Source organism: Platichthys flesus, chromosome 2 (assembly GCF_949316205.1).
Source record: "Platichthys flesus chromosome 2, fPlaFle2.1, whole genome shotgun sequence".
NCBI lineage: Eukaryota > Metazoa > Chordata > Actinopteri > Pleuronectiformes > Pleuronectidae > Platichthys > Platichthys flesus.
In genome coordinates, this window is record NC_084946.1 from 3971690 (window position 1) to 3994959 (window position 23270).

General features: G+C 41.0%; 2 protein-coding genes across 4 annotated transcripts in view; both read left to right on the top strand.

Moving 5' to 3' along the window:
* Window positions 1-8607, top strand: part of iqsec1b (IQ motif and Sec7 domain ArfGEF 1b) — a 32731-nt gene extending 24124 nt beyond the window's left edge. The window contains exons 12-14 of one of the 3 annotated variants that reach the window (XM_062394626.1): window positions 50-226; window positions 1960-2009; window positions 4040-8607. In XM_062394626.1, the coding sequence (XP_062250610.1) occupies window positions 50-226; window positions 1960-2009; window positions 4040-4579 (767 nt within the window). In that variant the 3' untranslated portion in view covers window positions 4580-8607. Of the gene's footprint in view, window positions 1-49; window positions 227-1959; window positions 3218-4039 lie in introns of those variants that run through there. The other 2 variants (XM_062394628.1, XM_062394627.1) reach the window with 2 other exon arrangements.
* A 2891-nt stretch (window positions 8608-11498) lies between these two features.
* Window positions 11499-23099, top strand: acad9 (acyl-CoA dehydrogenase family, member 9). The gene is made up of 18 exons (XM_062394630.1): window positions 11499-11752; window positions 13470-13563; window positions 13665-13766; window positions 15177-15283; window positions 15419-15519; window positions 16609-16687; window positions 16798-16969; window positions 17488-17561; window positions 17647-17722; window positions 17816-17886; window positions 17976-18095; window positions 18178-18306; window positions 18927-19006; window positions 19360-19486; window positions 19559-19636; window positions 20922-21050; window positions 22452-22524; window positions 22805-23099. Exons 1-18 carry the CDS (start codon window positions 11582-11584, stop codon window positions 22903-22905), a joined length of 1884 nt encoding a protein of 627 aa, XP_062250614.1. The 5' UTR covers window positions 11499-11581; the 3' UTR covers window positions 22906-23099.
* Window positions 23100-23270: the final 171 nt, after the last annotated feature.

The following is a 23270-nucleotide window of genomic DNA, read 5'->3' on the forward strand; positions in this document are numbered from 1 at the left end:
ATATATTTTAGATCAGGTTCATCTTTCTATATGTTTCACCTCCACACAGCTGAGCTTGAAAAACAGAAGGGCGTGGTGAGGCCAAGCATGTCCCAGAGCTCGGGGATGAAGAAGGAAACAGGAAACGGCAACCTGGGTCGAGTGAGCCTCGACGACAGCTACGCCATCGGTGAAGGCTTGAAGAGGAGCGCCCTCAGCAGCTCCCTGCGTGACCTCTCCGATGCAGGTAGAACCACAGATTGCCATGGAAACACTGTCTGTCTCATTCCTCTGCGAGACAGAGTAAACTGTCTCCCCGAGCTGAGTGCTGGCAGAATATTATTCACTCCTTTCGGAATGTTGGAAGAGGCGGGAAGACCCTATCTTGATTCGGTGGAGGTAGCCACTACTGACAGTGATGGACCAAGGTGTAATTTACTTGAGGCTATCAACTAATAATCCTCGTCACCAGCCGCAGGGGAGCTGGTGCTATGTAGGTCACTGTGATCAATTTGAGCGACTTAGCGGTAAGAGGAATTAATGTTGTGCGGTTGATTCAGACAGGGTGTAGTGCGCTGCCTCTACTGTGCAGAGCTGCGCTGCCCACACCCACTCAGTGACCTCGGTGGTCGGTTCAGACTGGTGAAGAAACATCAAATAATGAAATGAGCTCTTTGGTTTTTGATCAGTGCTTTTGATGTTTTTTTGAATTAGACAAAACACATTTCGGTGGTGGCCTGTGTCAGCGCTGGATTTTTGAGGCTATATTTTCTGTCAGAGTTGTTCAAGGATCACACCACTTCCCTGCAATTGACTTCATGAGGTTTGCAGTTGACTTTGGTGTGTGTAAAGGTGACTGGTGTTAATACAGCATCCTCTGAGGCATAGTACTAATCATGTGGAGAACTGCTCAGCCTTGAAGACTGTCTTCTGTGGCTCAGGATTAGATCTGTCAAGTTAAAGACAACCTTGCTGATTTCATAGCAATGTCTGGGTTTATGTCATGTAATGAAACTGGAGACATGGACTTTGAAAGACAAGGTCATTAAAAGGAAACAAAATATGCAATTGTTGCATTATGGGAAAATTAGGATTGAATGTTATTGGACTGAGATTCATACTCAGGACTGATATTTAGGAGACTTCAGCATCCAATGCTTCGATTTGGACGATTCATATTTCAATCAGTGACGTTTGAGTCTTGCATACTGAATTGGAGATTGCAAGTCTCCAATTCAGCTGCAGCTCGAGGTGCTGCTTGACACGCCGTATTCAGAAAAAGACTCTGGAGATTGTCTGCAGAACTGGGTCCATACTCTCTCCAGAGTTTGTCATTCGCACACAAACAACACAGCAGGAGATTGTTTGCTCAGACGCGCACACAACAACACAGAATTATCCAGAGCATTCGGGAGATGGGAGGTGCAACAGGTAGTAACGCAGCAACTAGGTGGAGATCACAGTTTTTTTTGTTTACAGCACATCCCCACTGCCGTTGGTCCTTATCACAAGAAGCTCTCTTGACCTCGTTGTCAGTGTCTCTACTTTCCATCCCAAGATATTTGAATTCTTTGTGGGGGGTTTTCTCAGTTTTGCTTCTGTCGCTTGTTAGAAACCTCATAAGCTTGCTTGCAGTGAATCCTGCGCAATATCTCCTGCTTTGTTCCCACATTTTACTGGGAGGCTGTCAGGAGAAACTCTCTCACACATTTGTGTTCTCACATACAGCCCCAGCGGAAAATGTCCTGTCTGAAAGAAACTAGAGAAAGAATTGAGCTGTAGTTATCCCTGATGCTGACCTTGATGTGGAGCTGTAGTAGTGACTGGCTCCTTCCCTTTCCTTTAGTCCTTCTAGTGACAGCCTGCTGCTGGTTGGTCACCTCTAGGTTTAGCGCCCTGCTTTACTAGACAAAGGGATATGTGAACGTGTTACGTGTTAACCAGGCGTGTCTAATGTGTCATGTCACGTGTTCTGGGCAGGCAAGCGTGGGAGACGCAGCAGTGCAGGATCACTAGACAGCACTATGGAAGTAAGTAGGATGCAACTGATGTGGAGCTGTGCTCTGACTTTATGTTGCTCGTTCTGAACACACTAGTCTCTGTTTTATTGTTTCTTTGTATTATTAAGTTTTTCTTTCCTGCTTTGGTGGTGTTTTTGTCGTGAGCACCTTCGACACGTTGCATGCACCGGGCTGAACGGGAATGCTCCGCTGTGGCTGACACGTTATAACCCTTCATGTACACAGCATGTGATGACTAATAACAGTGCGGATTTACATTAGATCTGCTCTGTGTCGAAGTTTTAAGTCACATTTAAGTCATCCCCTTATGTTCAGTGGGCTCAATTTTTTGCCATTTTGTCCTTTTCTGTTCACTCAGTAAATTTAACCTGGCTGTGCATTTTCCATCTACTGCATGCTCACAGTTTGACACCGACTGACTTAACCTGCTGCCTTTTATTGACCCCTGACCCTCACAACAAGTTCCTCCCTTCTCCCTTTTCCTGTCACACTAAGCCACCAGCAAATAGCAATGGAAGAACCCAAGCATGCAGGGGAAACACTGTATGACCTGGGCCAGTTGGCGTTATTGGTTGCAGTTGGGCAGGAGCTTAAATTCTTCAGGTGTAAAGTGCATGAATTAATCTGAAGCAGTTGTCATGTTCAGTAACACAAAGGTCAAGGCTGTCATTGCTCTATTTTTAATCATTTAACAGTTTAAATCTAATGTTAATTAGCCAGTTACCTTGCTGGACTTGATTTAGGCCTATGTCCACACTAATACACTAATACATTTGATTTTAAATTAGTGTTAAAAACAAACTAGACTCATGTACAATGGCCATTTGCATCTGATAAGAACCGCATGTGAGCAATCTGAGTCAGTGTTTCCAAAAGTCTCCCTTTTTGACCATCTAAACTAAAGTTTGTAACTAAATAAGACAATGAAGCATTTCTAAAAGTATTAGGGGCCCGAAAAAACTCTGGAGTAGTGTGGTCATAAAGCATAAAGGTAGAAAAAGTGATGTATTTTATAAACCTAAAACAGTATTATTTGCTTCAGTTAACTGTGTTCAATGTTTATAAAGTGACTCATTGTTCTTGCCATCAGGACCCATGCAGAGTGCAAAGATTATTAACCTGCTCTCCTTATTGTTTTGGGTTTCTCATTCAGCCTGTTAGCTCTCACTGATCAGGCTGCTAGCACCACTAGAACATTTCCAAACTAGATAACTGAAACCTTCCTCCCTGCCGCAAAGCAGTTGAGTAATAAAATATAATAATAATAAAACAAATAATAATAATACATTATTCATATTAATAATAACTGATGGAAACTGGTGATCACTTCATAACTCATCCATGAAACGTTCAGTTTGCATGTGACGCATGGCTCTAATGTATGTGCTTTGTTTATTTAGCATAAACCTTTGTTTTGATTGTTCAGCTTTTATAATGTTTGTGTGTTTTTATGCTTAAAGTCTTAAAAAGCATACAAGTTAAGTTAGTTCCGCACTTACAGTGAAAAGGGTAATGCATAAAATTGTGTGTACTGTAAACAGTTTGCCTCACAGTTCTACAGTACGAATGTTGGGGCACAAGAAAATGCAATAGAGAGCTGTTAACATGGAGACTAGGTATAATATTAACAGCAGTACCAGCAGAGAGAGAGAAGCTGTTAGTCTCTTCCTGACAGATCGAGCTGATTCTTACTAACAACCTGAGCCTCCACCAACCATTTAGAGACAGCTGATCGTGAGACTTTTTGTGGAAAGACAAACAAAGGCAGTGAAAAAAGAAATGGAGACTTTTCCACCAGGCAACGTAAGCAGTCAGATGAGATTTGAGATCAGCTGTAGCTGGTCGTGCAGGTAGTTCTGCTACACAAAGAAATTGTCAAGGCTGTGCGCACTAAACAAGCCAAACCGTTTCCATGTCCACAAATATTTCAGCGCAAAAAATTCCAATTAGCTTAGACTTTAGCTGTTTCCCACTGGATAGGAGGAGTAGCCTTTCAGCTGTGTGTGTGTGTGGTGTTCTGACTGTCCTCTCTCTTCCAGGGGTCCATCATTAGCAGCCCTCACATGCGGCGGAGAGCCCCCTCCAGCCGAGACTGCCCGTCTCGCCACAGTGGCCAGTCGCTGCCCAACTCCTCGTCTCTGCTTGGATCTTTGTTTGGCACGAGGCGCGTGAAGTCGCCCAGCCCCACCCCTCAGCCCCTGCACCCCACCCTCATCTCCCACAGCCCGCACCCCACCAACCTGCACCACACGGCCCGCGTCGAGGCCGACATGCCGGGCTCATTGCACCCACACCACGCCCAATTCTGCCACATCACCCAGAACCCCCCGCCTTACAATCACCACCACCACTACCACCCGCCAGCCCACTTGCAGCACCCTCCGCACCAGTTCCACCCGGCCCCGTCTCACGGCCAGCAGCCGCCGTATCCACCTCACGCGCAGCACAGCCACGGGAGCCACCCAGCGCACCCTGCCCACCCTGCCCACGGCCCCCACCATCACGGCCCACCCCCACCACCCTCCCAGGCCCCCAGCAGCACCAAGCCCAAGCACAGCGGCATCAGTACAGTTGTGTAAGGCGCAGGGGGCGGGGGCTCACTCTGGGCTCTCTGACTGAACTTTAATTTGTCCTCCAAGGCTCTCGGCTGATAAGACGGTTCTCACTGTGCATCACTGGTCTGGGGATGTAAAGCCAGACAACATCCTACGTCTCCTTCAGCATTTTTCGTCACGCTCATCACTGGGACAGTTTATTCATCACATTTGTTTTGTCTCATTCCTTCCGTTTCATTTCAAGTAAATCACGTCGGTCTGTTTCGACAGCAGCAGACAACAATGCAAGAGCATGCACAAAGACCACAAGTCCTTTTCCGTCACAATTAATCTCAGAACATGATCAAATATCTCACTTACTAGTATTTTACACAAGAAGTAAATATTGTCTCCAAAGTGATTTTATCTCTCTTGTCAGGCTGGTTGGCTGAACACAGACAGACAGACAGACAGACAGACGGTGGGTCAGCCTCAGCAGTAGCTGTATGAGTATTTAATGTAGCCGTAGCTCCAGTGCACTGTGATATCTCTGTTAGCAGTGATAATTGTGCCAATTATTGAAGCATTTACTAATTTAGTCTCAAAGAAACGCTTTATGTATATTGTGCATAGTATTTTGTAAAATAATAATATCAGCTGTTATTATAATTATAGCTATTATTACGGAACAAATGGCATCAATTAAAACTCTCAGTATTACACTCGCACATAGGGGGCGTAGTCTCACACTTCTGAAATCAATCAGTTTGATTATTCAGTAATCCACCACTGGAACACTAGTGGAACTGGTTGCCTTTGAGTTCGAACTTGGGATTGTTGACGGCCAGTGCTCACCTGCCTGCGTACAGTCTCATCCTCATCCACGTACCTCATTGGTTCATTGGAGTCCTGTTTGCCGCTCTGGAAACAGGAAGCCACAGCGAGCTGCTGAGAAAACAGATTCACCTGAATGTCCGACCTCCAGTACCGGCTGCTTGTGCGCCGTCATTTTATTTTTTTAACTATTTTTTAAGAGTCCGATATAAAAATACGAAATGCTCTATATTTTCTGTTCTACCCCGACCTGGTAGGATTCTTCAGGTCAGCTCGGCAGGAGGAGTTTTTTTGATGAAGTCTGTGAAGCAGGGAAACAGCATCATGACTGTCCAAGTGTTTCTCCTGATGTGGAAGCTCTCAGCTGGCTGAGTGTGCCCTGTCCGTCTGTAGTTCCACTGTGCTTCTCCTGAGCAGCCGTCGCGACGTGCATCGCTGTTCACTCCCTCCATCGGACTTTTCCTCCGAGTCATGTGGATGCCACAGAAATCAATAATTATCACTCTGTGATGGCGGCAGCTCTCTTACGCTTCACTCACCGCAAATGGCAGTTTTATATCAATCATGTTTCTGACATATTATGGGATGGCTGGTCGAACCCAGGGTTCCTGTGCACGGTATCTGTTGTGTGTGTGCAGAGTGGAGGCAGAGGGCCGGTGTCGAGAGAATATTTTTCTGTTGACAGTGACGCAGACAGCACTTATTTTACCTAGTTGATATCAATGGCAGAAGCTAGTCTGTATCTGCTTAAAGACTACGAGATGGGTGCTTTTATTTGTGCAATATGTATTTACTTTTTATGTCTCTGAGCAATTGCAAACTGGTGGTTGTTCCATTTTGTTTAGTTCTGTTAGTTTTGTCGTTTTACCCCCGCAGTCCTTTGTCATTTCTCCCATCTATGTATCAGCGAAGTGCAAGTGTCCACACTGATCTGAAAGCACCGGAGCCTCCACACGAAAAAGAATGTCAAACAAAGTAACTGCATGTAACAATGTACTGTTCAGGCAATTTTCTGACTGTTGTGTATTCCCAAACTATATCAGAGTTGACAGTTGTGAAAAAGGAATGGTAGAGTAGTTATGGCTTCTTCGATTACAGTTAACAGAAGTCAACATATTTGTGTCCCTTATGGAGGAAAACTGAGCCTGAATCAGCTCCTAATCCACAAAGAGTAGTTTCATGGATCTGAGTGTACAACAGTAGTCAGAGGCGGAACGTTCTTTGCCAACAGAAATTTGTGTTATCCTTTATACAGCTGGTGTGCTGACAGATGTGCTCTGCCATCTGGGAATCAGAGAGAGAATTGACCGACAGTGTAACAAAATGAACTCTCTTATCGTTATATTTATCATCTGTCTCTGTCAATGTCTCTCCCATTACTGTTGTCAAGTGACACCCGTTCTTTAAGAGGCCCACATCTTTCCCCAAGCTTTCCAAGGTACCACCTTCTTATAACCCTTCATAATCCGTTTAAAATATTGTAACTAATCTAATTAATCTGTTAATTTATTTCACTGCCAATGCTGATCGTAGTTAATACGCCTTTTACTGCTGCTTCCTACATTTACAATAAGCCCTTTACAAAAACACATTTTTGTTCCCAAACAAAACTCCCTGAGCTGTTATTTATCCTCCAACAAATGTTAGTAAGTCATCTACCATTTTGGATTCTAACTTCAAATGATGCATCAAGTCTGCAGTTGAAAAGTTATAGTATGAGATTTTAGATAGGGATCTTCAGCTGTATTCCTGAAGTTAAAAGTGTCCTGTGGAGTTTTTGACTATAACTTAGTTAACTATAACTAACTCTTAGCACTCTGGTGCAATGTTTATACAAGTGAGTCCCCCGTTTTGTTCGTCTACTCACTAAACATCACATGCTGGGATGCTTGAGGATCTAAGTGGAGTTCCACTTCTGAAAAGCAATTATTGGATAACACTGTGTCATAACCTGGTGTGTTACTGAACTATAAAGCATTTGTATTTAGTTCCCAACAAAGAAATTATTGGTTACAGCTTATGTATTCTTTATAAATGGTGTCTTATTAGGAAGTGGTACCATTTTCAGAATATATATCACAATGTAATTTTTATTTTGCAGTACTTCATGTATCGCCGATGCATCAAATATAACTCGTTACTCATATTTTAATTCAATGCAGTCAGGAAAGTGCCAGTGTTACATGGTCATTACATTTCGAATCAGTTTTATACCAAATTGAATCGACCAACCACAACGCTTCATTTGACAAATTCTGTCATCAGAGCATCATCTGATTATCACTGACTAGTGTTTATTTAGTAATGGTGCACACACGAGCCAAGAAGGAAGCTATAGCTTTATTAAATATTGATAGCCTAGTTCTCCAGATGACGTCTCATTGAAGTGTTCTCAGCAATCACCCTTCAGTCCCCTGGAAAACTGATCTATTGTCAAACCTGTCCAGAGTCTGTGTGAGCTGCTTTGTTGCATGCCATTGATGCCTACCATTTCTTTCTTTCTCTTCTTTCCTTTTTTATTGTTGTTCTCTCCAGCAGCGGCTTGACTAGACCTGAAACTCTCATCGTATAGTTTTGATTTCTCTGTCTGATGCTTGTTTACATTTAGATGAGCCCTGGCCTGCTGGTGTGTCTTTTCATCACAAGTCGTGTCATTCTACCCCGGCATGCATCTCACCTCTGTTCCCACTGTACAATATAAAGACGTGGCAGTACGCTGCTGCTGCTGAGTCTAAATAACAAAATCCATGTTGGGAAACCTAATGTAACTAGATGAAGTAAAGAGGGTTTAACAGGGAGGGGACATTTTAAAAGTGGGTGGGAAGTAAAGAATGAGAAACCATATGTAAATAGTCTGTAAATTATTATCATTATTATTAATATTATTATTACTACTACGACTCAATGTCTGCAGTTACATTGAAGGTGCATTCCTGCTCCCCTTTGATATTTACATAATCATCAAACTGCTTCTCTCTGCCTCCGACAGGACTGAATTATCATAGGATCTAGAGATGAACAGCCAACTGTTACACAGTTAAAACGCCGCTTCTCACTTATTCCCTGAGATGCCCCTGTTGTCTCACACTCACAGCCCACTTTTCAAGTCAAAGGGAAGGGAGGAGTGCTCTTATTTTATTATGCATTCTGTTTCTAAGTAGACAAAACCCTATTGATGTAAAACTAGTACTGTGACGATGTTGAGAACGCGAAATAAAACGATATACTGTTAAACCTGAGCTGCGTCTGGGCGTCCCTTCATTTTGGTTTCCTGGTCTCAGTTGAATGAGAGGGTAAGTCCAGTAATCCCACTTTCTGAAGGGGGGTTCCAGCTAAATGGGCTGCTGGACTCCTCAGACCACACAAGGCTTTTCTTCTACTGGCCCCCAGAGTAGCAGCAATGCCCTTATACCCAAAAGTGGTTTAAAAAGTCTGAGGACCACACTATAAATGATTTATTTCCCAAAAAAAGCAAATACTCCTGTTTCCTTATGATACTTTGTCCCCTAAATGTGGCCCCAGAGTCCTACAGTGTCCTACAGTAATTGGAAGAAGTGGGTGTTCCCAATTCATAACCGTAATTACATTGAGCACAAAGTAGTACGTTGCTGTTTTCTTCTGGGTAAAGTTAATGGAGAGTATTTTGAGTTCAATATTTCTTTCAACAAATCACTGAGTCAACGATTTACGACCGAATATTAGGGCTATTTAAAGGGAAAAAATAATTCAGAAAATTCAGAATAAAGTCATGGTACTGTAAGAAAAAAGTCACAATATTAGAGAATAAAGTTATTATTTTAAAATGAGGAATGTGGAGCATTTTGTTACATTATACTTTAGTGTAGATTTCAACAAAATAATGAATCTTTTGGCTCATCAGGACCACATCATTTTAAGTGTCAGACCTTGATTGTGTGACAAAGAATCACGCAGACATGGAGGAGATTGTAGTGGTTGACAGTGTGGTTATCATTGGTAACATTTTGTGTTGTTTCTCAAAAAAACTGTGAGATTGATAATCAAGATTTTGGATCCAAAAGCAGTGGACCTTTTGCAAACATGGCTTCCCCTTTGATGGTTATTACTGAAATTTGAAATACTATGAATTTTTTCTTATAAAATTACAACTTGAATCTCTTAATATTGTGACATTATTCTCAAAATCTCAAGATTATTCCCATCATGGTCTCATACTCTACTAATACATCATAACAATTAACCCTTGAGCCAAGATTTCTGAAATAAGAATGTCAAGAAGTCAAGTTCCTATACAATCACATCCCACATTGCATTTTAACCGGCCATCAAAACTCTCCCACACTTTGTGTATTGTCTTTTTTCTGCATTTGTACCTATTCACACAACTGATCAATCATTTTGTTTTCTGTGAATTGTATCTCCCAATATAGTGCTGGTCACAGGATCTATGTATTTACTGCTCAAAACAGCCAAATAAAAATATATTTGGACTAAAACCAATATGATGTGACATTGTTTGTGTGATTGCAGAATAGAAGCTCAGTACTTACGTCCTCCTGGATCTGTTCCATTATACAGTCAGCAACATCTTTTATTAGACCCTGCCTGCTTGGTAATGTAATCGTGTACACATTAGAAACCACACAAACACACACACACACACCCTTTTTAACAGAGGCTCTCTGTCATTTGTCTCTCCTGGCTCCAGCTGAGATAAACCTGATGACATCATCAGTCAAAGTTCCCCTAAGAGCCTGAATGACATCACTCTACTGTCTCCACAGGGTCAGAACTACCCTCCATTACAAGGGACTTAACCCTTTTATGTGAAAAATGTAGTTCCCTTTAAAACCTGCACCTTCCCAGAGACAGTACTGAAAACATGAGATACATCCCGCCCCTGAAGTGACTGAAGCAGACTGCTTGTGTTTTACTCATACAACAGCACAGGAGTCCTCTGCAGCTGCAGTCAGGTGTTTGTATCAACCTAAACTGAAGCTGTATCTGCTGATGGAGGTTAAAACAGCAGAACACTCACTCTTCCCTCAGTCTTGCACAAGCAGCACGCCTGGTCAGCCGCCTCTCTGTGGCAGGTGGTCTGATTGACAGTTTGCACTGCTTGTCTATCTGGCCCTTAAGGCTGCGGCTAAAAATAGATCGCAGCTCTGAGGGCCATCATCGTCAGCGGGGCGACGTCACAGTGCAGCTGGGATGGGCCAACAAGGGGCTTCATTTCCCCTGCCACCAGAGAGTGGGGTTGCATCGTAGAACAGGGAGAACATAGGATACTGAGAGAGAGAGAGAGAGAGAGAGAGAGAGAGAGAGAGAGAGAGACGTGCACTGTCCACACGTGATGCATATGGTGCACGTGATATTTTGATAACGACATAGAATGATATAATGAATGTATTCCACAGTAGCTCAATACCTACATGTTCGAGAAATAATAATAATGCAAGCATGTAGCATGTTTATGGCCACATTACTGGACATATATATACAATACATTTAATAGATAGTTCCATTTATTCGTAAATATTAAATAGAAACTCATTCACAATCCCAGTTTCAATGCGAAACTAAACAATAGGTCACACTGACAATACAAATGTGTTCTTAGAAACGGTATGGCTGAGGTTTTGCAACATTTTGATACAGTTTTTATCGATTTCTATTTCTTATTTGTTATACCCTGCTTCAGTTAATTTGAGCGTTGCGCCACCGACTGGTGTTCTAGCGGCATTGCGATGCGGCGTTCAGGTGCTATCGGGAATCATATTCTTCACTGACTACTGAGGACTCCAGGGGCATGTCCTCTATATATCAATCTTTGTTTTGTTTTTTGTTCAAAGCAAACTCGATGTCATATAAGTTTTACGATAATAGTTCACATTTACAGACACAAATTGACTTCAGACCATATTTAGAATTCCACTTAAAGAGTATTTTAGAAAGACTTTGACAATAATCTCACATAGTTGGAATTATTGGTGAAGTATTCTGTCTTTTGGATGAAAATACTACAAGGATTAAACACCCCAAAGATTCACATTGTGCAGGGAATGTGAATCAGGGAATGTGCTTCTTAAAGGGAAATCCACCGTTTACGAGGGTCATTGAACGTCTTATCTAACACTCTGCTCACGTCATCACTACGCGACCGAAGTGGGTGAAAGGTCTGAGCTGGTCTGTGATGTTTCCATGGACCTGGATCTGTAGAGTGTCTGAAGAAAGATGAGTGTGAACGTTGTTTTTAAATCTCTTCATGTCGGCCGGCGGCTGCTCGCCGGTAACGCGAGGAATGCTGGGAAGGCAGTGGTGCAGGTGGAGCAGCAGAGGTTGATCAGGACTCACTGCAGAAAACTGGCTTATGCTAAAGATCTGTTCCTGGGTCAGGTCAACAAGGTAAGAAACCTTTCATTTAAGACTTCAGCTCAGAGGGTTCAGGTTGGTAGTTTGAAGCCAAAGACTCAATAAAAGAAACAAGGACTCTGTCTCCACATGACCCCTGATGGGATTATGACACCACGGAAAATACTGTGACGTGCAGTTATTGTCCAGTTGTTCATTTTATTATTTTCTATGTATTTATCGTGGTATTCTTTTTTAAAAAACAAATTCCAACTGTACTGTCAAGAGCATCATCAAGACGAGAAATAAATAAAAGCCTTTTAACCATTATGTAGAGCTCATTGAAACATGACATCTCCAGTGTGCCTCTGTATCAGTCAGCATTCATCATCAATAATCCACAACCAAAGTTAGAGACACAAGTTGTGAGACAGTTTCTTATGTGATATACACTCACAAATGAGGCCAGTCTCTTCCATCAGGTTTGACCGGCAATGTCAGCTAACAACTGGTTTGAAGAGCTGCTGAGTTCTGATTGGTGCACAGAGGAATATGACCTCAGCCCATGTCCCCATGAAAACACTTCTCAGAGCAACACAAGTCCTTGTCGTTATTAAGGACCACACTTCTCTTAGTAAGAAGCATTCAGAAGATTTGCTTTATGTACATTGCCCCAATTTATACACTATATACGACCAACAACAAAGCAAAAACAAATGTATTATCCAAGCCTAATTCAGGGATCCAACAAACAAGTTCAACATCCCTACCTTTATATCTGATATACTGAAATTAAATATGTAAAAAATGAATAAATAAACATATAATCACACTAATGATAACAACAAAAATACCATTATTTGTATGACATCATATGTATATATTATTATGAAAACATATCAATACTCTATATAATGTCCTTTTGTTTTCATTTATATTGTATCCTTCACCAACTGTAAGAACACCCACATCCTCCTTAATTAAATGTTATTTGTAGCCTACAAAAGATACATGATCGTATTGCACTCATCATTAGTTATTTTCATTTTGGTCTTTCCCAAGTTGTTTCTCTCTTCCTGTGTAGTGCTGTAGGAGGGTCTGCTCTATGTAATTTAGAACATAAATATTTGAATTATCAGAAGAACACAGTTAATTTTATTAAATAAGAATAATATGCTGCGTGCGACACCATATGACAACTTTCATTTTGTGTTGAAAGAAAGAGAAAAAATATTGTTCCCAGGAAGAAAAGTGTTAAACCTCAGCTGTGTATTTCTTACTGCAGAGCACATGATGAGAAAAGTAATAACCTGTGAACTTGATCTGCTTTTGACTCAGTCGTACTTCACAGCCTGGGAGACTGTGAGTTAGCAGCTCAGCAGGCGACACAATCAGAAAAGATGTAAACCTGCCTGAGCTGTTTCAAAGTGAACGATACAAATGATAATCATAATATAAAATCATAATGTAAAGTTACATTTATTTGACAAATCTATTAATCTTGAATTATCCGACTTACGTACTTTAAACATGTTATGTTTAAAATACAGTAAATTCATGAAACCAGCCCGTTATTCAACATGATCTTTATCTGCTGAATTCACTGAAAATTCAAGAAGCTCATTTTCTGTCACTTAATTTTTCTTTTGGCTTATTAAACTTGACTTTGTATCTGCAGTGGTGGTGTCTGAACTCAGAAGTAGAGACGCATCTCTACTTGTGTTTTCTGTCTGATGCTGTTAGATGCTAAATCAGTCTGCTCCTCCTCCAGGCCGAGGTCTTCCCTTATCCCGAGATTGGAAATGAGGAACTGGAGGAGCTCAAGCAATTCGTTGCACCAGTGGAAAGGTTCTTCAGCGAGCAAGGTAAGTGAAGAGATAAAGTATAAACTGCAAATGTGATTAGCAGCATACAGCATTAATACAAATGAGTTGGAATCTGACAGACTTGTCTTTTGTGCTTTAAGTTGACTCAGCTAAGATTGACCACGAAGCTAAAATCCCTCAGGAGACGTTGGACGGGCTGAAGGAACTGGGACTGTTTGGAATCATGATTCCTGAGGAGTACGGTGAGGCCTGAATCCAGATCCACCGCTTTGACCAATCGTTTACTAATTCATCTTTTACCATCGAAACCTAAGAAATATCTTTAACTAACAGAATCTTTTTTAATGCCAGATTCTGTTGCTAGGAAACCTCTGTAATGCAGTCCAATCAAATCGATCAGCTGTTTAAATGCCATTATCTCAAGGCATTTTACATAGTAAGGTCCATACCTGGAAAATCCTAGAGAAACCCGACAGTTGCCAAAATATGAAAACACTTTGGGGACTGCGGAGAAAAAAATACCCTCATTAACTGGAAGAATAGAACCAGAGCCCATATGGGCGGCCATCTGCCTCGACCGGTTGGAGTGAGCCGAAAAGAGGGACGTCTTTGTTTGTTTCTTCTATGTGTGTGGCACCACTTTTTCATCCCTGAGATATATGGGTTAAATTAGTTTTTTTCAGTGTTAGAAAAATCATTATCATCAACACACACACACACACACTATGGGTGGATCCAGCGCATGATCTCCTGTTGTATTCTCACATGAGCTCATTCGGCATTCTCCAGAGTTGTTACTGGGGGGCTGGCAAGAGAAACTCCTGAGAAATTCCGGAGCCTCTCAATTTGAATTGGCCCTCCCACATACAGCCCATACAGTTCTCACATACTTGAAATGATCAGGAGTATAGTGTGTGTCTGACAAAGTCAAAACAACATGTCATCAGAAGGTTGAAGATATTGCAGTAGAGGATTTTTTTTATCTTTGTTTACTCTGGTGCTTCACATTTCTCCAATCAAAGCTAAAATAGTGAAGTGAAGCCACATGGCAGTGGATTCAGAAAGTAATCAGACACCTTGACATTAAATTTTATTTCAAATGGATGACATTCATCTGTCCATCATTCTATACTCAATAAGCCATAATGACAAATAGACAACATGTCATAAAGATTTTTGGGAATTATCCTTCAAATCAAAACCTGAAACAGTTCATCTATAAACAGAGTCCAGGCCTTTAGCTCAGTTCTTGGTTGAAGCCCCTTTGGAAGCAATTACAGCTCAGAGTATTGTACCAGCTTTGCACACATGGATTTGGGCGGTTTGTCTTGGCAGATTCCCTCTGCACAAAGAGTGTCTTTTCACACTACTACAAACAATTCATAGTCAAAGTGTGTTCTTTGTTTTGTGGCCTTTTAGTTTGTGTTTTTCCTGCACTCCACCCAGCCAGTGTTTCTGTTACACTCTGACATGCCTGTATCAGCGTGCAGCATTGTCAATATCAGGGAGTTAGGTGAGACGAATAAAACCAGAGCCAGATTAGCTGTTTCCCCTAATTTCATATCTTTATTCCTCACACGCATATTTGAAATACAGCCCTGCTGTCATGTCATCACTCAGACTGAAGGATGTGTCTCCTCTTTTACTCCCAGGGGGCCTCGGACTGTCCAACACCATGTATGCCCGACTGGCAGAGATCACCTCATTAGACGGCTCCATTGCTGTAACACTGGCTGCACATCAAGCCATCGGACTGAAGGTAAAGATAAAAAGAGGGGCTAATCATCCACTTTCCATGTCTGTGATGTGGTAAATCTATAATCGAGTTTTAGTTCATAATTACAGCAGCAATTGAAACATTACATGAGGTCTGTGACTGCTCTGTGGGATTCAGGGGATCCTGATCGCAGGGAGCGAAGCCCAGAAGCAGAAGTATTTACCCACCCTGGCCACCGGAGAAAAGGTCGCTGCTTTCTGTCTGACAGAGCCTGGCAGGTAAAGACACTGACAGCTCATATACAGCTTGTTTGCAATGTCCCTCATGTATGAACATTTATGCAAATAACAGGAGGTGGAGGTGAGGACTAAGTGGAGTCTGAAATGTTCCCATTCTAGGACACCACAGGATTATGAATAATTGTGCAAACTAATGAGGGCTCAGTAGGTGTCAGTCTGTGAGAAGTTACTGTGGTTGGGGGTGACGCAAGACATTAACAGACAGAATAAAGCAGGCTACACGGAGAAATATTCATATATTTAAAAAACTATATATTTTTCTGACATCCATTCATAATATCATATAATTGATGAGATTATTTGAAAAGTAACAACAAGTTTGATCATTTTTAAGTTGACTCAGTCTCTGGTTTCAAATGTTCCTGGAGATAATTTCCTTGGAGGGAGCAGAATAAAGCCTCTATGAACATTAGAATGAGAAATAACAACTGTGGAGAGTTTGGTCATAACATACTAATGATTTATCAGCCTTCCCCACAATCATGAGTCACGAGACTCTAGTAAAGACATAAATGGGCCACGTTTCCCTTATTTGACTTATTGCTCCATTGTAAGCTGTAACTAAACTTAATTACTGGTTTAGCTGGTCCTCTTTACTCTCATCTCACCAATTCATACATTTTTATTTTCATTGGATTTTTTTTCTGTCCCCTTTTTTTATTATTTTATTTTTCAGTTTGTATAGGTACTTGTGAAAGTGAAATGTATTGTCTCTTTTTTCAATTTGTTGAAAGAAAGTTTAAAAATAAGAAAACAAAAGAATAGAGGATAAAAGTTTTCAATATATGGTTTCATCCTACTTATGTTAATGCCAGGATGCCATCGACCCAGGTAATAGTATTTGTGATTTAAAAAGAAACAGGAATTAGTTTATAAGATGTTTTTCTGTTGATCAGAGTCACAAGACCTGGAGAAAGTAATTAGCAGTAGTGGAATATTGACCAGTTTGAGGAGTCACTTTGTAAGAATCAAAACGATTCCTTCCAACCAATCACAAAGCACTTTGTGATAACATCTGTACTTCGTGTCTCAGCATTAGATCCACTTACACTCTTATCTTCCTTCCAGTGGAAGTGATGCAGCTTCCATTCAGACCCGAGCCACCCTGTCAGAAGACGGGAAACATTACCTGATCAACGGCTCTAAAGTAAAAAATCTTTCTTATCTAATCTAATCAACCATGAAGTCCTCCCACACTGTTCCTCCATTATTAAACTCTGAAGATCCTATGTTCATCTTTTTCATTTGTGTTCTCAGATCTGGATTTCAAACGGAGGGATGGCAGAAATCATGACGGTGTTTGCCAGGACGGAGGTGACAGTAGATGGCGTGAAGAAGGATAAGATTTCTGCATTTATCGTGGAGAGAGCTTTCGGGGGGATCACCAGCGGCAAGCCTGAGGACAAACTGGGCATCAGAGGCTCCAACAGTGAGTTCACCTCAAAATGCATAGAAGAATGAGAACCTTCACTTAGGGATTCACTATATGGATTTTTTTTAACCGAGCCCGATAACCAATGTGACCGATGCTGATACCAATAATCGATCATCTCACATTTTTGTATTTTAAAAGGTCTTGCACATTTAAGAAAGACTCAGATGTGGTGAGCATAGGTGGATGATTTATTATTTACATAGCTCTGACCTAACCTAAAACAAACAACAATTCTGACTTGTCACATGGAAAACGCATTATACAGTGCAGCTAGGGACCCATCTGAACAGTACCAGCAGCTTGGGACAGTATAACACTGTTCTAAATATGCTTTAACTGGCATGACCCTAGGTCTCCCACCACAGAAAAGTAGTGCAAGTATCGGGTCTATTTATCGGCTTAAATGTTTTTATTGGAATAATAAAAGAGAGCATATTATTCTCAACCCTGATAATTACAGTGCATTCCCTACTTTCACATAGTTTGAGTTTGTGCTTTTTTCTCCTGTCCAGCGTGTGAAGTGTCCTTTGACAATGTCCCAGTGCCAGTAGAGAATGTAATCGGAGAAATAGGAGGTGGATTCAAGGTGAGCTTCATACTGTCCTCAACACAACCTGTTGTGCATGAGTGTGTCTGTAAGGGTATGTGAACGTTTGCTTTGTGTCGGACAGATTGCCATGAACATCCTGAACTCGGGGAGGTTCAGTATGGGAAGTTCTTCAGCTGGGATGATTAAAAAGCTCATAGGTAAAAACCCTGTACAAGAGAATTGAGTAAGAGCTTGTGTGCGATTAGAAAAATGTCTCTAGTATGACATCGTCTATGTCTGACTCTCTGTAGAACTGAGCTCTGAGTACGCAGCAACCAGGAAGCAGTTTAACAAAAGCCTGAGTGACTTCGGTATGATTCAGGTACAGTCCACTTTCCTCCCACAGGAATCAGGTGATCAACCTTCACCCCTCAGTCTCAGAAGTGAATAAGTGTGTGTTTGTCACTGCAGGAGAAGTTTGCTTTGATGGCTCTCAGTGCCTTTGTGATGGAGAGCATGGCGTACCTTACAGCAGGGATGATGGACAGGCCAGGACTCCCAGACTGTTCTATAGAGGCCGCCATGGTCAAGGTTAGAAATCTCTCTCACTAAGATTTGTTCGATTAAAACACCATAATGGATAATGATGTGTTTTATATTATCTCCGGTTCAGGTGTTCAGCTCAGAGGGAGGCTGGATTTGTGTCAGCGAAGCTCTACAGGTCCTCGGAGGTCTGGGTTACACCAAGAATTACCCCTATGAGCGCTACGTCAGGGACTGTCGCATCCTGCCTATCTTTGAGGTACGCTGGTAATTATTCAGCCAATAAAACCAGGGCTGTAGTTCCCATGGAGGACTAAAGATTGTGTCCTTTGTTTTTTCTGAAAGTTGATATAGAAGAAGTTGGTTCTTCTCCTTCGACTTTTATATTAAAACCGATTGAGAAAACTTTCCGAACAACAGTTGGACCACTATTTTGAAGAATCGATTTCAGTTATATTTCAATATTTTTCACAGTGTCTGATTGGATGGATGGGAATTAGGACTGAACTATAGTCGGTTTGGTTAGAGAATCAATCTGTAAGTGGCCACCAGGTGGCGCTTTTGACTTAATATCAAATCACATGGATCAAACGTAGAGTTGATGTTTGGTGTTATTCCCTAGGGCAAAAGTCTCTTTTAATCCATGGATAAACAGATTACAGTTTATCATTGAACCAGTCTATCTCTGTGTGTTATAATCCAAATTAGATTATCCACATATAAAGAGCATCTTGTGTTTGTATTGAGTAGGAGAATGATGGACTCTTCTAAATATGAAATGTAGTTTGGTGTGTGTGGTGGTGCGTGCATCCTCATAAACATATATAGTATGATAAATACGAGGTGTGCAGTGTATTGATCGTGGTGTGTGTTTTTCAGGGCACCAATGAAATCCTGAGGATGTACATCGCTCTCACTGGGATGCAGTATGCTGGCAAAATTATGACTGGGAAAATCAAGTAAGAATATGGAGGTTGTACATTCTGAAGCTGGGAGAGATATTCATATAATATTGACATTATGAAATGCACTACTGTTCAAATATATTAGCCACTAAACATGAATCGAGAAAGTTTTCCAAAACAGTTTTTATTCCTCTGGCCAATTTAAGTAAATCAGAGCCGTGTTGGCTGTTTGCCTTTTCACCAGTTCTCTTTGTTCCACTCACACACAAGTTGTTTAAGGTTCTCAGCATGTAGTCTGTTGTAACCCTCTCTGAAACCCGTCTCTATATATGATCCCACACTGATTCCTTGATGTTGTCATCGACATTCGCTCCAATCACTCATTCTGTGCTCTGCTCTGCTTCCAGGGAGATGAAGAAAGGAAACATTGGCCTTGCTTTGGGGATGGTAGGCAAGAAACTGAGGAGCTCATTCGGAAGCTCAGTGGACCTCGGCCTGACGGGCAAAGACGGCATGGTGCATCCCAGCATGGCAGTAAGAACTTTGCCTTAACACTTACAGACATGTTGGTTATCCTGAAGAGGCTCAGTAGTTTTCTGTTTGCAGGAAAGTGGCAAGAAGCTGGAGCAGAATGTCAGCCTCTTTGGATCGACAGTGGAGGGCCTGCTTTACAGATACGGAAAGGTAACATTACATTTATTATTTACTCTGGAAAATCAAAGAGACTCACAGCTGTGGGTATGTTCTGAACAAATGTTTCCAATTTCTGGTAGCTTGGTTATTCCATAAGAGATGTGTTCATATCTTTCAATCAGTGTTTGAGAGATGTTCATCCGTAGGACAGCTGTTCCGGACTCTCTTTTCCTCTGAGAAAACTTCTATACTAAACTTCTATGTGCTTTTGTAATCATGGCTTTCCCCAAAGAAGCTGTAAACAGCTCTTGGAGACAGCTCAGCTTTCCAGATCCCCACTTCCTGTATCACTTGACTCCATTTCGTTCCAGCACAGTGTCCTCAGTGGGCTTTTAATCACACTGTAGTCCTTATTATACTGCTCAAAGCGAAGGAAATCATACCTTTTAAGTTTAATTGTTTTTTACTCGTTTATTATTTTTAGCCGCTACAGATGAGACCAGGGACAGATATTTTTAGAAATTGTTTAGTGTTAGTCTTTTTATGTCTTAAAATTATGAAGAGATCAGGTTTATATTTGCCGATATTTATCTGTTTTTTAGTGTGCGTTCCTAATTTCCTGCGTTCCTAGTTCTGCTTATGTGCGCAGAGGGAGAAAAATGTTAGTTGCTACTTGCTTTTGACAAAAGCATCAGGTAATCGGTACATCGAGGATTAAATATTCATTATTTAAACAGGCCCTTGTCATCACAGGTGAAGGACTAAACTACATTTAGTTTAGTCATTATAACAAGAAAACAAATGTCACCTACCATACATAGGAATGTAAATGGTAAGTGTGGGTGTAACTATATGTGCTGTAATAAATGTGGGTCATCTGTGTCTATTCAGACGCCTCCCACCGAGATGTCTATTAGGTTCTTACTTATTATTTTTTAATTTAAACTTGCCAAAATAAGAATCGTATTCTCAGGAAACTAGACCACATAGGTTAAACTTATTAACCCAGATGTTATACTGGTGTCTCTATAAGGTCAAAGAATCTCTAAACACAGGAAGTAATTCATCTCAACTCAAGAGCAAAATCTAAAGTGTCTTCTAAGCACCAGTGAGCGTGTGTTCCATCTACAGCTCAACCTCTTTATATAACCTATGCACATCAGCCAGGAACAAATTTCACTTCAGAGAACTACTCCTTTTTTTACTTTAGGTTTATAGGAACATTATTTCATTACTTGATAAATTACAAATGAATGTACAATAGATTTCCCTCACACTCACCAAATTACAGAGACACAATAAAGCAACTTTGTCCTTTCTTCACTGATGCTGTCAGACCATAGTGGACGAACAGCTCATCCTGAAGAGAGTAGCAGATGTGCTGATCAACCTCTACGCCATGACAGCTGTCCTGTCCAGAGCCAGCCGCTCCATCAGCATCGGCCTGAGGAATCATGATCACGAGGTGTGTATGGTACACACACACACAGACACACACACACACACACACATACACACATACACACACACAGGCGTGTTTCCATGACTTCAGAAAACATTACATTGACTTATACCGATTTCGTTGACGCTAACTTTAACCTTTATCATAGTTACTTCTACTCAAAGTTAAAAAACACACACACACACGCTCATCCCTTCATGTTACCTTAACCACTACTTGCCTAACTCCGACACAGGAGGAGTTATAAATGATAACTTACATGCCCACGTACATTATAGTCTGTTAAGTAAAGTTTTAGTTTAATGCTGTTAGAAGAAAAACTTTGCTGCCCATGTGGTGACACACAACTCTTAAGTCACTGCATTCGATGACAATGTCGTGATTCAGTAAGTAGGTCACGTCTTCATTAGCGTCAGTGTATTTGTCTTAATGAGATACACATTGTTATCTAATTAGATGAGGCTGTTTTCATTTGGTATAGGAAGCTGTCGTCTGCAGAAAGAGATTAAAGCAGCAGCTTATCACAGTGTATCACTGCTAGTTTGTTTCCTTTTCTTCTTTTTTGTTGTAAACCGGATTCATTTGATCTGTCGTCTGCATGTCCTTTGATCTATTGGTAACTCAAATGAGTGGTTACTATCATTTATTTTCATTTCAATATTTTTAGAGATCTGTAACCTGTGCTCTTCCATTTTCTTGGAAGAAATGGTTTTAGCAGAGTGGAATAGGTGGAGAGGGACACAGGACCGTAAACTCAAGCTGTATCTGTGTGTGTATTTGTGTGCGTGCATGTGTGTAATCAGAAACAGGGATGTAGAACAAAACAAATTCTCCACAGAGACACATTAAATAAGCAACTGGAGGTTTTTTTCAATCTACTTCTGGGACACCCTTGTATGTTTCACATGTGAAGCTCTGCACGTGAGATTTCTTTTCACTGTTCAACAAATTTATGTAAAACACACACACACACACACACAAACACACACACACACACACACACACACAGACATCATATCTAGTTTGTGTTCCACTGCAAAGATCCCTGTTCATTTCCATTTTTAGGACTGAAATGTTTGGCCTGAGGTTCTCAAACTAAGACAAGATGCAAACCGAGTCTTCAGTCATTTAGTTTATCTGGTTTAGTTCCACTCATGCCAAAACTTTTTTCTGTACACATTCTATTGATGAAATTGTGCGTAATGTTTCCAATTACTATGTCAGGGTGTATTTGCAGATAAAAATAGAACCAGCAGCAAATGTTTACAATCGTCTTTCTTCACATTTGGTTGCAGTTGATCCTTTGAACTGGCTGCTTGATATTTTGCTTTCATTTCTGCGAGTTGTCCGCCGAGCTTTTTGTCTGCAGGCTTTGATGAGAACTTGTGTTCTTCATTTTTCTAGGTGTTGCTCGCAAACACGTTCTGCAGCGACGCCTTCTTCAAGAACAATTACATGATGGCTCAGTTGCAAAAGCGTAAGTACAACACTAAATGGTAATTGAGAACAGCCCCGTGCTTTTTTCTTTTTACTGCGTTTCTGTAGCAAAGACTTGCATGTGTTGCGGAATTTCCCCACCAAACCCCACATACCAACACTCAAACCCCTGCTGCTTTTCATTGTCACACTGTGTGCATTGTTTTTTAATGATCTGTATGGAAGTTATATCGTGACATTATCAAGAAAAAGGAGAATGGTGTATTTTGTATTTAACAAAGGAAAAAGCAGCTTGTAATTCTTATCTCAATTTATTCTAGACTCTCCCGAGAACAACGATGCCAACATCAAGAAGATCGCCAAGGCCGTGTTGGACAACAGAGGGTACATCTGCACTCATCCTCTCGAGAGAACATACTGAGCTCTCCCATGTGACCACCACACTGTGTCTTGATTGGACAATAAGGGCGGGTCAAGTCACAGAGAGTGATTTGCTTTTACTCCTGCATTAGTCCTGTTTTGTTTTTGACATCTGACATTAAATTAAGAGATTTATGTTAATAGTTAGTTTTTTCTTATTAACCATGACTTCAAAAATAAAACGAAATAAATCTATTTGGTGGGATTTTATTAAGTTCTATCTGAAGTGGTCTTTAATTTTACATCTACAATCACCCTAGTTTTAATGCTTCTCATTCTATTCAGCTTGCAAGGTCCAGTTTTCGAGGCTTCAAGCTTCAGACTCTTCCTGGATGGCCTGTTTGTATGTCTTTATTTTTTGTTGTT

What these genes read in the sequence shown, in the direction of transcription:
- acad9 (XM_062394630.1), top strand. Translation starts at nt 11,582, where the DNA reads ATGAGTGTGAACGTTGTTTTTAAATCTCTTCATGTCGGCCGGCGGCTG. An exon ending in GTGACTTCGGTATGATTCAG is followed by an intron (nt 17,887 to 17,975) that starts GTACAGTCCACT and finishes TTGTCACTGCAG; the next exon opens with GAGAAGTTTGCTTTGATGGC. An exon ending in GCATCCTGCCTATCTTTGAG is followed by an intron (nt 18,307 to 18,926) that starts GTACGCTGGTAA and finishes TGTGTTTTTCAG; the next exon opens with GGCACCAATGAAATCCTGAG.